Genomic DNA, 17,521 nt, shown 5'->3' with positions numbered 1-17,521 from the left:
TCTGTAATAAAGTATAGATTGCTTGGATAAGTATTTGACAGCACTGACAGCATTGAGTCGTTTGATTGATACTGCCAGCATTTCAGGTTCAGTTAAGAGTTCTGAGTTAAATTCTCTAAAATCATTCCTTGCGTTGGGTGATCTCCTTAATTCTGTGTTGAGACAAGAATAGCCGATTCCTTGGAGCGGAAAGTAAGTTAATCTGCTCCGGTCTGCTGCCTACAAAGTATGATACATCTATAACAAAAAACTATCATAATTTGATGCGCACCTTCGACGTAGGCGTATAATAGCACAAAATTGTTTGCAGAAAATGTTAGACCACAATCCTGACCTGACCCATCCTCCAAAGCGACGATGATTGAAAGGACAGCTGTCACACATTGAAGTGTCACCCAGCGGTGTAACCTTCCCGTGTCAATTGCGTGTCATAAGATCGCAAGACATATTCCCGCCCGCTGACCAAACACTACCGTGTCCTTCCCCAGTCCTCCCTGTTCCGGCCGGTCCGATGGGGGCTAATTTCGACATCCCCGTGCGCTCAGTAGAGTTCCTCCGGACGCTGGTTTTGCGGAATGGTTCGCGTGCCCCAAGAGCACATGATTTCTTCACCCACTCATCAGAAATAGGTCGACCCGGGTCTGTTTACCAATCACCGTGCCCCGTCACAAAACACAACACTTACTCTCCACCGCGGGGATGGCGATGGATTGGAAGCGAAAAAAAAAAACAGAGATGAGGTTGATGAAAAACAAAGAAAAGCAAAACACAGCCACGAGGAGGTTTGTGCTACTTGAAATTTGCATTTCATTATGAACGGTGTGTAGTAATATCTCCGCCCTTCAAATTCACCAGCGGAACCGCCAGCAGGCCTCCTATGAGAGGGAGTGGGACTGCCTGCAGGGAGATTCCGCACGGGCCACGGGCACCCGGTCAAATGGCCCAATTCCAGATCAGATTTCCGAATCGTTGTTAATTTGCCTTGTGTATTTAAAAAAAACTGCTCTAATCGTACCCTGATTGCTGTCACGTTTATGATTGTGTGGATAAAGTAATTTGCTGAAAAGAAAGAGAGTTATGCCTGGAACTCCACCGAAATAGTGCAAAAATCTTATCCGAAAAAATTACACGACCGGTACCCTTCACTTGTCACAACCGGCGCAGTAAAGCATTGAAACTCCGTGAAGAGCAACCAGGCCGCTCCAGGCCAGCAACTCGCAACAGTTAAACGGTACATGGCTCATCGACTTTACTGCTCCACATTTACAGCCCACTAATAATGGACCATTGTGTTGCGAGACCTACGAAATCTGAGCGACCGGCTGCAGGGAAGTATAATTTTGCAGCTGGCCGAACGAGCTGACCAAGACGACAAAAATGCTTTGACCGGTTGTGGGACTGTTCGTCCGGAGGCCAGCGAACCGTGACCCGGTGGAGGTGCATTCTTATCTGCTGCTGCTGGTACGCTTGCCAAATAGGAGGAAACGTAGTCGTGGTTGAAATCCTTCTTCCTCGTGGGTGCCCGCCAGCGATGAAGCAAACGAACGAAGGGCGAATGTTTGTTGTGTCGTTTTGATGTTCCACAATGTTCGAAAACGTATTTTAGGGTTTTTTTTTTGTCGCCGACATAGGCACGTCTTCGGTGGACTTTCGTGTACAGACGGCAGGCACATTAGCATGGCAGAAATAGGGCAGCAACAGATGTGGTATGCAGATGGAATGTTTTGAAGAGACAAATCATGCACGGTTGAATAGGGATTCCTTCTGCTGCTGAGACGTACAAATGAGACGATTATTCGGTGATGGACGGATTGACATTTTATGCTGTTACGTTCGCCAAGCGGATTGAATGATGATTTGCTCAATTCCGGACAAATAACTAGCATCAATGAGACCCGGATTGGGAGCATTGTGAAGTAGGTTGATTGTATCTTTGTTGAAGACAGAGTTTTTGCTTGTGTTGCTATCGATGTAAGAGCTCAATTTTTCATCGTTAGAAGACAACTCAAAATTTGCTTTTGAAATTGCCAACTCTCATCTTCAAGCATTTGGCTTTTCGCCATTATTTGTGTGTACCGAACCAATATCAGCAATCCCGCGCTAGGACAATATTTACAAGGATCACTACACATCGCAGCCGATCCGACGCGTTTCTGTACAGTTTTATTGACATCACTTCCTGCGTTCGTTCGTCAAGGTAACAATCGCAATGTCAATGCGCTTTACCGACGACGAAGTACGCTAATAGGCACGTGCTACCAGCCGAAAAAGTCCGCTGTGCTCAACAGAAACTCAACCCAAACACACCTTCAAAATTTGCGTAGATTGCGACCCAAGATGGCAAGGTGATTGAAGATGTGTTGACGTGCGACGAGGATTGTCTGGAGGAAGTTTCTCCGAAAACCCGGCGGCCACGGAGGCCACCAACCACGATGGTGTGGCATCACTACTAAGCCGGTCTCATCTAATGTGCGTAACCAAGGTTAGGTGGCTTAGGCCGGGCGCCGACCGAGTTCGGGTCCGTTCGTAACGTCAAGGCGTTATAAAACTATTTTCACTAATTCTGCAAACGGATCATAATTTTGGATGCCACCATTTTTATGGATTTGCCACCGTGTGGTGGCCCGTTATGGGAGGACAGGGAATTATGTTGCGACAGGCGCCCGTTCCGTGCGTCGGTTAGCGGATGATTTATTGGCGTGTGAAAAGAGAAGTGGCCCGAAGAAAAGAAGCTTAATTGTTTATTTTTGCTTCACGGAAATCTGTCCCCAAAACAGCGACAATGTACGGTTAGTTTATGGTCCGTATGGCGAAAAACAAAGCACCCGGACATCACGGCTAACGGGTCTCTAATTAAATGGTTTGTAGCTGGTGCCATTTCGGCCGTTTTTTGTTGGGACAATGGGCGAAATCCGGAAGTGTCACAAAACATTGTCTAGAGTTACAGGCAGAGAAAAAAAAAACGCTCAGAAAGATGCTTTACTGGTCGCGAGAGAAATTTTATGGCCCTGCTCATACGGATTGTCGCTGCCAATTTGCATCGGCGTTGAACTCGTGCTAACCTGCGTGAGCTGAGCATCTACTGCCCTGAGGGAACGAACCGATGATGATGACGATGATGATGGTGTCCTCAAGAGCGAGAGGAAAAGAAGGAACGGTAAGCGCCGACCAAATAAAACCTCCGCACGGTGTAAATGGGCCCAAATTCAACAAGTTTGCTCGAACATAACAGAACCGTCTGCAAGCGAACAGGAAAAGGAAGTCCGAATCGAATCCGAAGGGGGTGGCTGAGCCGGCTGCTGCGAATAGCACCGGAGGGAGTAATTGACATTTCGCGGGTTGTTCATTAAAATTTGGAGATTCGCTCGTTGAGGTGCGGCGCGGAAGCGTTGTTCGTTGGGGTTTTGGAGTTGAACGAACGGCGAGAGAATGGATGAGCCATATTTAAAGTGTTTTTTTGTTGTTGTTGATGGTCAAGTTCAAGGGAAATGCACTTTGGCTGGGGTTTTGGCGCCGGACGGTAGGGTTAAGTTCAAAAATTAATCCAGCTTTAGTGATAAATATGGAGGAGAAAGTTGGTTGGTTACTTCCGCCGGGGCTTTCGCCGTGAAAGGAGATTGGGGTCTGTAAAGGTATTAAAGAAATTGATATGATGTTCCAGGCAAAAAAGATCATGGCGCCAAACAGATTGAGAAAATGAATTTATTTCAACGAGGTCTTGATCGGGAGGTCTGAATATTGGCACTGCGAGTTGTATTGGTTAATTTTGTATTGGATAGGGATAACGAAAAAAATTGTATGCTGGTGTTAAAGGTAAATTAATCAATTATGGTTTAAACATTAATTTTCGGAGTTGTCAACAGCTTAAAATAATAACTTGAGAGTTTCTTGAGGAGAAGATCATGAATGTGATTTGATTAACGGATGTCAAGACTCAAGGTTCCTAATACCAAGGCCAAGACTAATAGTGGTATGAAAAATTAATTTTAATTGCTATTGTTAAGATGATCTTATCTGATGGAACTAGCTTAGTCATCTATCCAGGAACTTTGGAGGTCATCCTTAAGAATATTCCGGAGATTAGTTGATAAATCAAAGAACAACGGTGACGCATCGTTTGATGACATTCAAACTACGTTTCGAGCTCTCCGGACAGTACGATAACGTCGGCAGCTTCAATTTAGTTTTAATTAGCAATACTGCATGTTATACAAACATGTTTCACTACCACGCGCCGTACAAAAATCGGATGCCCTGATGATTGACCGTATCGTCTCATTTGTAGACAATCAGATTTCCATCGAGATTAAAATGCCAGTCGCCGTAACATGTTGTTCGTTTAAGGTCCGTAATCAAAATCGATTTACATCCATCCGTTCCGTCTGGGACCTTTTCCGTTCCAAGGCTCACCCTGCCCTGAGCACTCGACCTTACGTGCTACATGTTCGGGTGCTACATTTAGAACTGAAGTTTCGCAACGAGAAGCCTCCGTGGGAATGTTTCCCGCCAGGGTAGGTAGCATAGGGTGAGAACAATGGAAAAAATAGACTGAATAATATTTTCCTCCAGATAGCCACCGATCGCCGGATTGTTGACGGTCTAAGGGGGGTGGGGTCTCCTCCTCCTGCCTATTGCAAATTTCCCGGAACTAGCCTCCCAGCCTTTAGGTAATTGGCGAGGGAAGCTCGCGGCGTTGATTTAGGCGGATGCTTCTCCGGAGCACGACTAAGATTTTTCCTTCCAAAAGGGCTTCCGGATGTACTTTTTAATTGAGCTGTCCTACGCGTTCAGTTTGAGAATACTATTGGAGCCCAACACAGTTTACCGAGGTAAGCGACCATTCGTAATTCTCGGTTAGATTGGGTGAGAAGATTGGTATCGTGTGGAGTGGCTCCGAGGGTTTGGCAATTCCAAAAATAAGTCACAACGAGTGACACCAGCTGAGCGTGAAAAATTGTAAATGAGAATGTTTTATGGGCATGTATCCTCTCCATTGGCGCTGGCGCATTGGCACTGTTGGCAAGCTTTGAAAGGGCAAATGGGGAAGGCAATTTAAAATTTATAATTTCCTCGGGCAAGTATCTGCACGCTTCAAACAGTTGTATTCGGTTGCTTTTTTGTGTGTTTTGGTTTAGCCAATAATGAAATTCAACAAATCGTGAAGGCAGGCCCTGCAGTTCCGGGATGGGTCAGGATTCTGATGCCCATTCTTACCCATTCTTTGTCTCTTGCCGGGGGCTGGGACTCAAACGCAAGAAGCTCCACAATGAGTGAGTGAGAAGGATCCATTTCGGTACATCCGGGTGCGATGGAAATCAGTTCGCGCTCGGGAGGCTCATCGGCGCCACTGGAAGCGTCTCCAGCGTCCGTGCTGATTTGCTGTTTAATGGCCAACGATCGACGATCTGAAGATCTGCCTGGGAGCTGTTGAGTGGAGTGGGGTTTGATTTTTTTTTATTATTATTGTCAGATGTCAGTTTTGTTAGCGACCGTGTTCTTAGGAGGAGTTGGTTTCTTTGTGGCGTTCAAAGCAAGGGGAAGCTTTGCATGGCATTTATTTGGTCATAGTTTCCCATTCTTCGACTGCCGGAAACAGAATCCGAAATGATAGGGCGTGTGCCAAAAAGCTGGCGGAATGGAACGTTTCGGTACGGGATCTTCCGTGAAGCTGCCAAGTGAAGGGAACCGAGAACTGGGGAAATCCAGATAAACAAGGATGAAGCGAACATTGCAATGGTATACAAGCAGGAAAACCCGCAGAATCTGTTTTTCGCTGTTTTCGCTTGCTTTTGCGCAGAACGCTTCGTCAGCGTGTGTGTGGAGTGGAGATTGAATTTCCTGATTGAATAAATTGGATGCAAAAATAAGATTCTTAAGTGGCCGCGTCTCTTCGCTTTGTCTGACACTTTTAAGTGTTCCATTTAGTTTGGAGTTCGGTGATGCTTATCACGCTTAATTGATTATCTTAAGAGCAGATCGAAGCAAACAAAATGATGCGAAGATGACTGGAAACAGGGTAGCAAAAGCCTAACAAGCTAGCAGAATTGAAGACAAATCGGCTGGAATGTGTTTACTCATTGCTCTCAAGATGCACTGGCGATAATCAACCCTGCGAGCGGTATGTTCCGCAACGTCATACGCAGTATGCAACGATCTCCGGTACAACGTACAATGCGTGCTAAAAATAGCTCCAAGCGGCATCAACGGTGAACAACAGAAAGCGAAACTGCAAACAATCCCTCTTCTAACGGGCTATCAGTGATGACTTGGTGAGAAGTATCTCAACACCTACCGGAAGTACTGGTGCACACGCGTCGAATCGTTATAATCAATTATAGGAAAAGTGTTATGGTGTTTTCTGTTAACCTTTGTAGCTCGAAGAGCCAGAGACTACGCAAAAGGCCAGCTGATTGGAAGAGTTTCCAGTGGAAAAGTAATTAGACAAACGAACACATAAATCATCAACATTCAATGCAATGCACTTACTCTCGGTAAGTTCAAGTACAATGTAGAATATAGCTGGCTGTTGCTTGAACCTTAAACTTATTTTAGATTAACAATTAGTTTCCTATTCTTGTTCCCAGGGTAACAGCAATGTTAACTGCTTACTAAACTCATTTATACGTTGGTGGAGTTCCTAGTTATGGTCTATGAAACAAGCGAGGAGTAATTGCCCGAAACGAGAACCAATTTATGGAACTTGAGATATTAAATAGCGATTTATGATTCTCGAGTGTGATGAGAAGTTTGAACATAAATAAAGCATCAAGAAAGACATCTCTTATCCTCAAGAACCAATCATCACATCATCTCGGAAATGCTTATGATCTTTGTGTCTTAAGAACATCAGCAGCTCTGTTGCAATCCTCGATATGGTATGATCATAAAGCTCTAGCATGATACAATCAGAATCTTTCTTATCTTTGCGATGCCCTCCACAGTCCAAGATGCTCAATCAGATGCAATGGTCAGAATGCTAATGTATCCCATAAACAATGTCTAAAGAAGTTTTCTCACCACGGCTTGCAGACTTTATTCTACCGTACATTACTAGCCCAAACGATGCTGTTGAGTTTAATACTGCTCGTTACCATGGGAAATAAAACTCGAACATTACCTACTGCAATGGATGCGCAACGATGGGCTTAAGCGACTATTGAACAAAAAAAAACCCCGATGGACAAGTGTTTCGGTCAGGTCAGGAGGCGATCAGCGTACCGGGCCGCTTAGTCACCACTATAAGAACGATCAATTTATGACCCTGTCTTAAGGCGCCCCAATGCCAGACGCTAGATAGATTAAGCTGAAGAAAAACCTCTTGGAGGTCCTCCATCCACAGAGAAGAGTTTTGAGGACACTGTCGCCCGGTATGTGAACTGTATCCGGCTCACTGCCACCATCGGCGAGTGATAATCACCTTCACCTACTCGTCTGCCGGTTGGAATGCTGGTCACCGGCTCATATCGTGCCGTGTGGGGAATCAATTAAAATGTTGGCTCCTTCGCTGCCCCACTGAAGTACTGGAGGCCTTCTCCGGTGGAAAAGACCACCAGACGCGATCATTGTTGGTAGCGATCGACATGAAAAATCACCGTCGAAGGATGCTGTCAAGAGCGAGGCAAAGGTTTTTGTGCACGAGCAAAATCAAGAAGAAGAGGTCAATCGCTTACCCGATCGCATGGATCGGGTGACATGGATGTGATGCAGAGTTCTGCATCTGCAAGCCGGTCCGATCCGGTGGTCGTAAGAATCGGAAATTGATGACCACACTTGCATTCTCGTTTAAACGAGCGCAAGCGCATCAATCAAACTCTCAGCCTGCTGGTGGACAGTGCTGTCGGTCGAGGTACGGTGTTGGTGTGGTTTTAATTGGCCGCCTGATTGGGTTGTCATTAATTCGAATCGAGCGAAGGCGAGGGCAAACAAAACAAAAAAATGGACAATGACAAGCGCGATAATAGCTTTGTGTTAAGTGATCAATTTTTCTTCACCAATTCACACATGCCGACACATGTTTTCAACACAGTTCGATGCCGAGTGGGCAAGCAATTCGCTCCGATGCTTTTACCGGGCATACTCCAGATCACACTTAACACAGTCACTGTTTCATAATTAAGCACATTACTAGGTAGGTTTCTTGTACAACAGGGAATCAGATTCGCGTAAAGTGTTTCTTGCTCTGTGTGGTTCGGACCAGCAGCAGAGAATGATGCGATTACCCAGTGTCAACAATCGTCATGATGAGGTGTACAAGAAATTTGCATCTTTCGCTCACTTTGGTTGAGTGAAGCCGCCGTAACTCACGAGAAGCTGCGCCGGGTTCGTCGCTTGCAGGGCTCGTGAGTCTTTCGATTTGCGCGACTCGCGCGAGTGACCCAGAGAGTGAGTTTCCAGTGGGTTCCGTCTCGCGCAACGAGAGTGCTACGCGTGTTATTTTGCATCCCGTCCGCGTCTAGACTCGCGGCAAAGGGAGCTATTGCGAAGAGATCTTTCGGGCCCGACCCCGGCGATGAACGATCGTAACTTCTAGACCGCTGAGTCCCCGAGAGTTCCCCCTTTCGGGGAGGGCACTCACGCGCCCAAATTCCACCCGGATTCATCTTCTTCCTCCCACCGAGCACGCGAGTCCGGTGCGGCCGACCGGGTGTGAGAGAAAGATCGCACAAATTGGACGCGACTGCGGGCACGCCGGCACCAACGGCGAAGGAAATCCCCGCCGCCGCGGCACACGCAAAGGGGAGCTATATATAAAGTGTTGATCTTGGCGACCCGCACTCATAGTTTAGGTGGTCGTTCACCAAAATCGTTCGTTTTCAAAAGCGACTCGCCTGGTTTCCGTCGAACCCGGGTCGAAGCGACAAGAATCCCAAACCGTTGCATGGAGCGCGCATGGTGATTGCACAGTGATTTGGTGGCTTTTTTTGCGAGCAAAAAAAGGGAAGAAAGCAAAACTTAAAAAAGAACAAAGCAAGTGCAAGCGGTAAAATTTGGTTCTCCACGCCGAACTTGGAAAGTGAAACGAAAGCGAAAGTTTCGAAGAAGCTGTGTTGTGTTCTGGAATAGTGAGCAGTGCAGTTGCAAGTTGTAGTGACAAAATTGTCGATCTAGTTGGAGCGCTGTGAAATTATTTCAAAGTAAGCATCAATTTAATGGGAAAAGTGATTCGAAACAGTAGAATAAGGACCAGACTGGGTGTTTGAAATTCGGTGGGAAAGTGAACATACGTTCCGTGGCTGCCAATTTTAGTGTCCAAAAGAGCGAAGCGTCTCTTATGCTTAAAGGGAGACTTCAACGCCCAGAAAACGATGATCCCTCGGCAAACAACTCTTTAGTTAATTGATATGAAGCAGGACAACGATGTTGTGTCCGGGATATTGTTTTTCGGCATTAAGTGAAATTCGGTCGAGTGATATGATCGTGATCATGCTGTTATCGTTCAGCAGTGAGCCATCTATTGTCTGGCGGTGTCTTGGAGTCCACTTGTCTTCGGAAGGAAGTTTTAGTTTTTTTGTCGTGTAAATGATTAGTTGAAGGAACATTCCCGTGTAGCTTTTTGTGACCAAGTCTTGAGCCTGGAGATTATGTTTTCTGATCTTTTATCACCGATTGCTCGATTGTGTGCCCAAGGTTCTATTTAATTGAATTCATGTTGTGAAAATCTCTAATGGAGCATCCGACGTAATCTCCTCGGTATCTGACCTTATTAATTTTTGTTCTCCCTTTGAAAGCATTTGAGCATAGATTTCACATACGATCTGAATGTCGTTAAATAATCGTGCCTTACATCGCATAAACACATATCCTATCTGCTCCTAAGCTCAACTCCTACACAATCACCTCCGATCCGATCTCCAGCTTGGATCGCCCGGTATGACACATCCGCTTGTCGGGACTGAAGAATCGGACTAATTTTTGGTGCTCCATAATCTCTGGCCAAAGCGATCCCGCTCGCAGCGATCGGTAACACTCAGGCCCCGATCCGCGAACCGACCGGACAAATCGCGACAGCCCGCGGGCAAGCGTGTCAACGGATTGTGAGTTAATCCGAAATTGATTAAACACTTTCAATTATCGTTGATTTTGATCTCTTTCTTTCACCATCTCCCGCCCGACCGACTCGGGCCGAGAATCTGCGAGGCCACCCCCCCCCCCCCCCTGGGAGGGTGGAGAAGTTTTGTGAAAGTATCCATTTCTTTACGGGTTGTAGTGTAAGAGCCCCGGACGGCCACATAATATTAGAGTATCATTAATTACGCCACGATGAATATTATTTTGTTTTTTCGCTTCGGATTCGGTTTCGGGGCTCACCGCAACTCAAATCTCGAAAGCGGCCAGCGGATGAAGGAACGCAAAGGAAACCCGACATTTTTGCCCCGAGGACATGGTCAGGGTCTGTAATCGTGTCGGGATCGGGTTTTAGATGAAGCTGATGTTGTTATCCCCTTGGCTCGGCTCTTTGAAACCCACTCTCGGTGGAGCACGGTTGCCGCCAGGCCGTTGGTGTGTTAGCATTAAATAATGCAACTGTAATTGACACTTTATTCCTGTTTCCCCGAGGCTATCACACTACCGCGGGGTGACAACAGATTGAACAGTGTTTAACGACTATCATTAGCTCGGCTATTAGTTTTCTAATATGTAGCACGCTTCGCTACACGCACGCTTGATGGAGCAGTTCACGAAACAGTAAAATTGAAGACAGTAAAATCAATCGCGCTGGAGATTGGAAACGCCTTGTTGTGTCATTTAATCGCTTCGAAAGAGAATTTGAATCTTACTTTATTAGTGAGAAAAGTAAATATTTGAGCAGTGATAATTTACACTCGCACAGAAACATCTATCTAAGTGTCCACCTTTGCCTACCACTGAAGGCAACGCTCGGGAAAGGTCAAGCCCATCGAAGAACGCGCTCGATGACGATGAGTGATTTACGCGTGCCGATGGTGCCACAGCCAGTAGCTCAATGTCAGCCGGAATTACTAGTTTTTCACTCAACAGCACTCGGCTGCCAAGCTGCTTCTAACACCTCACGCTGCTAAACACTGTAAAGCACGCATTGTCAATGCGATGAATAGACAGCCGAAGAAGAAGAAGCCAAAGAAGGCAGAAACAATCATCGACCCTACTTTTACTCTATTGATCAATCGGAGGACTATGTGAGTGTGTGCAATCTTTTTCCTTTGGTACGATCTGAACAGCAGCTTCAGAAAAATGGACAAAAAATTATGAAAACCCTGTTTGTAATGTATCAAAACGGTTCGGTGGCTTCGAAAACTGGATAGCCAACCTATGCGAGGCGCACGAGTTCGGTAAGGTCAAGTTGAAGACGACACCAGGCCCGGGCTCCGGTGTAGGCAAGCCTTGCCGGCATCTCGATAGCGCTTAATCAATCGCTATTTTTGGAGGAAAAAGCCCCTCCACGTTTGTTCTGTTACCCAACGATCGCATCGCGCATCCTCTCGAGGACAAGCTCCTCGGACAACAGGTTCGTTTTTTGAGGGAGACAAAAAAAGCGTGTGTTTTTATATTGGCCATCGATTCGTTAGAGGAGGGGTTTTGGGGGTTTTATTTTTATTTTATAACATCTAAATTAATTCAGCTTGAGAAGGGTTTAACGAACGAAATATTCGGATTGCTAAATTTTATCGCACGACATCCATCGGCTTTGGAGTGGGAATTCGGGCGCTTTAAGGGAGTCCCTCGGCACAGCTCAATCGCTTTTCGGCAGTTTATGGCAAAGCTCGTTTTAGAATAGTTGCCCTTAATTTGCATCCCATTTTTTTGGGGCTGTTGTTTAGCTCAAAAATGAAAGGATTCAACAGTCAGAAAAAGGAAAAGGATCGCTGGATAGGCTTGCACATTGCTTCGCATTATGTAAGTGCGAGCGGAACGGGTTTTGATTGTCTCCCACTCGTTCAAATCCACTTCCTTGCTTCGAACAGATGAGCACCGGCAGTTTCGGGCGCAAGCTGTGACCTGGTTCGAAACAGTTCGATGCTTTCTGGTTTCCCGTGCCCTAGGTCAGGATTGGAGATGCTGCAACTGCCGTACTCCGAATCGTTCGGGTCAACTTGGGGCAACCCGGCGTTGCATAAGTGGGCGTATAAGGTGTTTTCGTGCATCTGAAATTAAATCCACCACCTCCAGACACGTTGACAATGTAAGGAAAACACAATTCACGATCATTGTTTCGTTCCGGGCAATTCACAACCTCAATAGAAGCGTGAAGAAGATTGATTGGTTCACTCGTCACGGCGGATGCTTTCTTCGGTAAAGGGGTGGTTTTGTGGTTTCAGTAGCTCTGGAAAAGGAGATTTATGTCCTCCCGGAATTATCGGGACCCCACTAATTAGTCGGTGACACAATAAAAGTTCAGCAAAGAGAGAGTGAATTAGTGAACCGAATCGCAATTAGCGGATAGTGATAGAGCAATAAAAAGATGGCTTGTAAACAATATTGGAAAATAGAGGAGAAATGTAGAGGTAAAGAAAGAAAAATATCTTCGAAAAAACTTAAAAAGTTGACACAAAAAATGTTTACATTACAGTGTCCAATAGTATTGAATTAAGGCAATTTGTAGCTTCTTACAAAAACCTCTCGACTCACTTCCCGCCGTGACGTCAATTTTGGATTTGACCTTCCCAAAACATAATTTCCCATTCCATAATCTTTGACTCGAGCGGGCTCTATCTTAACGAAGCTAACAGCTGATCTACGCATTCTGACCTTAACGGATGCTCTACGCACACCGGCCTTGAGTGAGTGAGCGATAGGTCTACCAAGAGATTAGCAGCTAACAGATTACCATCATCGATCGGTGGTGCCTTAGAGACGGAATGCCCTTAGAACCCAAGCTTCCAAGGGATGCCTATGCTCGGTTTCGTATATAAATCTTCTCTCGCTTATCATCACATCCGTGTGGATGCTTTATTCGTTTCAGTTGATTAATACAATCGCGAGTGTGATTTGTTTGCTCGAAAAGTGGTTTATTGTTTGGGGCTGCCCCTAACAAAAGCGTGCTTTATTTAAAGTGGCAGATACGTGGAGCGGTAGACGTGTGAAGGAGTCGAACACCTTTCGAGCTTTGCCTTAAAGGGCATACAATTATTTGATAGCCCTTTAAGAGATGAGATGATTTTTTTTCCTTAATGTGTCACGTTTCAAATTACCACCCAAAAAAAGCTTGCTTCGAGCCGTTGTTGGAGGCGTTCGCAAGGTCTCGACTTCCGGTGACGATTGGTCCCTGTAGGGCTTAACATCTTCGTAGATGCTTAAGGTCAACCACGGTCGCTGCTGTTGGTCGAACACGCGTGCGGCAAGATGCTCCCTTCCGGCGTGCAGATGAGCGGAGTCGATCATCGCTGCACGAAGACCGAAAGAAGAAGGAATAATATGATCACACACCACAGCATTCATAAGGTCGTACAGAACGGACTTTTTTTCCAGGTCCTCTCTTTCTTAATGTTAACTTAATTTTATTCGTGCACCCTAGTGGTGGTGGCAGCATTAAACCGTTCGTTCGATCCTTTACGATCGATGTTGGTTGGAATAGAAGAGGAAGAGGCGGCAACGGCAGCCAAGGAAAGGAAGCTAGGGTGTGTGCACGTATACGCACGCACGCGCACGCGCGCCCGTAAATAATGTGAATTTAAAAAGGCCTAGAGATGTTGTTGTAGAAGCATAAAATAACAAGAGAACCACAGCATGAAGCCCTCCTCAAAGCGGCTACAACGGCCAAGAAACGATCGAGAGAAGATGAGCATCTTCTTTCTTTCACGCACTGCCAGCTGGGTGAAGTTCCCGGGCAGAAGGGAGGCAGACGGTGAGGAGGAAGTTCAAGGTTGGCAAGTTAATAATATTTGCTACGGAATTTTCGGTTTTCTCCACGCAGGTGGTGGCCGATGTTAAACGCGCACGCCGAGCCGGACCTGAAAATAAAATTTGCCTATTCGTTATGATAATCGGGGTTGGGTAGAAAGACACATGTTTCTGTAACCTAATCGGTTAGAAGGCGAAAGCTATGTAGTGGATGAGTGGGAAGCCCACCCTACAGAGATGTGTCCTCTCGTCCGGTTGTTGGCTGTTGTTGAGAAATTTCCCGTCTCCGGATGGGAACTTTCGCAACATCCTTCACCACCTGTGACGCACCGGCACTGAAAAAAAAGGCACAAGAAGCTCTAATGAAGATGTCGGATTGGGTTGGGTTGATCGAGTTGATGCACGAATTATATTAGCATATCGAGCGATTAGGGCGACCAACAGTTTTGTAATGCTACATTGGTACACCACCACGGTACCGAGCGCCAATGTGTCAAAAACATTCACAGCTCATTCGTGAAGCACCTCGTGAAGGGCCAAGCGAGCATGAAGATTATCCGTGAGACAATCACCGCCGTAAGGCCTTCGCGACATGGTGAACACATAGTGGCTGTCGCACCCGCTAAGTGGCAAGCCAAGTGGTTGGGTTAAAAATCGATTAGCGACGTTTTGAGCTGGCAAAAACCTGCTGGAGCATAGGTTAAGCGCAGAAGTTTTGTATTCTGCAGGTCACAGGAAGAACGCACGGAACGCATTGTGCCTCGTACGCAGCTCGCATCAAAAACCCTCTAACGAAATTTTACATTTTTAGTTCCCCACGGCAGAGTGCGGCAGTTGGAAGCTCTGTGGGAACAGGGGAGATGTATTTGATGCTCTCCGTCAGCATCCATTGTTTGTATGACATTGTGAGAGATGCGTGTACATGGAGTTGCGTAAAGAAAATAACTTCGGAAAGGGTTCGTCGCTTGGTTTCTCACGAAGTTTTTCGTTTCGAATGGGGAAGTGGCATAGAACGTCGATTGAAGTAAGCCACGCAACATTGCAACCGACGACGAAGAATGTTGTCGTTCGACGAGTGTTAATGAGAAGCTTTCGTGTCAAACCTTCTTCAGCCGAATGTGTCTTTTGTTTTGCTTTTCCTTGGTCCGTGTCCATGGCAAGAAGGGGTTTTAATCGTCTGCTTTCCCCCTCCCCTTACAGATGAACCATCGAACGAGGGCCCTGGTGGGGCTGCTGTGCATAGCGGGCCTGGCGACGGGTCAACTGAACCAAAACTACCGGCCGGAGTTCTTCTCCCCCGGTCAAGGCTTCCAGTCGGTGTCGGCGCAGATCTCGAGCAGTAATGTTCAGCAGTTTAAGCGACAGGCCCCGGGCGGTGGCGGTGGTGCGGGTGGTGCCGATGTCATCCCGCATGACCAGAAGAAGCAAACCACCTTCTGGTGGGTGGCACCGGACACCCCGTTCAAGGCTACTAAAATCGGTGGTGGTGTCCAGGAACCACCCGGTACTGGCGGCGATGGTGACGATGGTGGTGCGGCGGCTGGTGGAGCGGCGGCTGGTGGAGCGGCGGGCGTCGGAGCTGCGGCAGCGGCTGCAGCGGCAGGAGGAGGGGCGGGGGGTACCGTGTCTCAGACGGCTTTCCAAGCGTCGGCCGCTCGTACGGCGACCGGTCAGGCTGGGCAAGCGTTCGGCGCCGGTGGAACAACCACTTCCATCCAGTCGTCGACCGCTTCCCGGACGATCGGAACACAGACGCAAGGGTTCCAGGGGGCCGGTGTGGCAGCGGGCGGAGCGGCCGGTACGATCGGTGCTACGCGGTCGAGCATCAGCAAGAGCTCGACCAGCAGCACGTTCGGTACACAGACGGGCGTTGTTCAGCCCGCTGTCATAGCCGGCACTTCGCGAACCAGTTCGACCACGTCCAACACGCAGGTTAACACGGGCACCATACAGCCGGGTGTTGGTGCGGGTGGCGTCCGTACGTCTACCATCATCCGACAGTCGAAAACGCAAACGTCGACGGGCGTTGCTCCCGTTCCGGTTCCTGCTCCACCACCACCGACCACCTCGATCCAGAGCACGACGACCGGTGTGCGGACGGACACGATCACGTCCAACATTAACCGACCGGTGCCTCCAACCACCGTGGGCATTAACACACAGACTAACGTAGATACGCAGCGTACTATCCAAACTAACCTCTATCCGGGTCAGCCGGGCCAGCCGGGCAGCTCGTCTACTGCGACGGTCGTGGGGACCTCTACCAGGACAACCGATCTAACACCAAGTAACGCCTTTTGCTCTCCTTTCTATCCTTCCGCTAATATTGTTTCTCGACTTTCAGCTTGACGTGGGCATCGAACACGTGTTCGGTCGTGCTCCAGACAAGTCAGTTTGTAGGATTAATCGATAACGAAGTAGTATTTGCATGCCGTAGATTAGACAAATCTCTTTTTGTGGCTTGTTTGATGTCTCAATGCTATTTTCCTTTCGCCTATCTCTGCTTCGACGGTTTAGTTGTAGTGTACAAATTTGTTTTTGCATGCCTTTATCGCTTTTAGCGTTTTGTAGATACTAGTAGTGTAGCTAGATCAGTTCATCGATACCTGATGAAGTCCATAAGCTCAGACTAACGCTCCCCGTTTGTATCGTGTATCCAGATAACTTTGGCGGTAACACCGTGACGAAGACGCAGGAGCGTACGGATGATGGCATCACGAGCAAGGTCATTTCTACCGGCACGATTACGCGGCCATTCTTCAAGCAAACGATCAGCACGTCCGGATACAACTACCCAGTGCCGGAAACGATTCCGTGCTACGAGCCCAACAAAATCTGTGCCCCGAATCAGTTCTGTAACGATGGATTCGTCGACGAGTCGCAACTGAACCTGTTCAACACGAACAATCAGGTAGGTGCACTTCTTATCGGGGAGTCCTTCCTTGGGCGACAGCTCATTGGAAGGATGCCATAAACAACGCACTGACAGGAAACAGTTTTAGTGGTGCAGTGATTCGAATCAGAACGGGCGTGACTGCACGGGACGCTACAGGCATGTGAATTGGATTCCACGTTCAAATCGAATGGTAATTTGAAGGAATTATTCAACCGACGTGCTCGCGACACATACCTTGAGAAATGCAACACCGAATAGGTTAGCCAGTGAAGAAGGTCCCCACAGGCTCTGTGGGGGAAATTTGATTGATGAAGTGCGCGGTTGTATCGCGTCGGGATTCTACCTGCACTCAATCATTACTGTTTTGAGTGGTATTGACATTTGACAGTGGCGGCTTAGTCGTCACCCGAGTCTGACAGTCTGACAGTTGAAGATGTCACTTTCGGTTGGATTATCTCTCTTCTCTCTCACTCTCTCTCTTCCTCTTCGCTGTTTTCTACCACAACTGTCACTGTTGTGTGTTAGTAGGCTAATGGATCGATTACGTCGGTGCCGTAATGGACTGTCGTGAATTGGTCAGCTCAATGCGCTGTATTAGGCACCACCTTCCGGGTGATGAATCGTCGATTAAACTTTCACTTTTGATGTAGTTGGACGCTGCGTGATTCTTCCACACCGTACCGTACGACAACTACAACCATGTGACACAAATTGAGCAGTTTGTGTCGTTGCTAATGCGCTTGTAAAGCTATTCACCAGCGGCACGTTCAATGTGATCATTAGCCTTTTTCGTGTGCGCTGCTTACA

The 17,521-nt window shown here is 47.3% G+C and overlaps 1 protein-coding gene across 3 annotated transcripts in view; it reads left to right on the top strand.

The window, feature by feature from the left end:
* Positions 1 to 8,766: 8,766 nt before the first annotated feature.
* Positions 8,767 to 17,521, top strand: part of LOC118513764 (inactive serine protease scarface-like) — a 30,135-nt gene continuing 21,380 nt past the window's right edge. For all 3 annotated transcript variants that reach the window (XM_036059937.1, XM_036059939.1, XM_036059938.1), the window contains exons 1-3: positions 8,767 to 9,134; positions 15,019 to 16,105; positions 16,479 to 16,729. In XM_036059937.1, coding sequence (XP_035915830.1) covers positions 15,019 to 16,105; positions 16,479 to 16,729 — 1,338 coding nt within the window. In that variant the 5' untranslated portion in view covers positions 8,767 to 9,134. The remainder of the gene's footprint in view (positions 9,135 to 15,018; positions 16,106 to 16,478; positions 16,730 to 17,521) is intronic.

This window comes from Anopheles stephensi, chromosome 3 (genome assembly GCF_013141755.1).
Source record: "Anopheles stephensi strain Indian chromosome 3, UCI_ANSTEP_V1.0, whole genome shotgun sequence".
NCBI lineage: Eukaryota > Metazoa > Arthropoda > Insecta > Diptera > Culicidae > Anopheles > Anopheles stephensi.
Note: the sequence above shows the minus strand (reverse complement) of the source record. Positions and strands in the feature narration are given on the sequence as shown.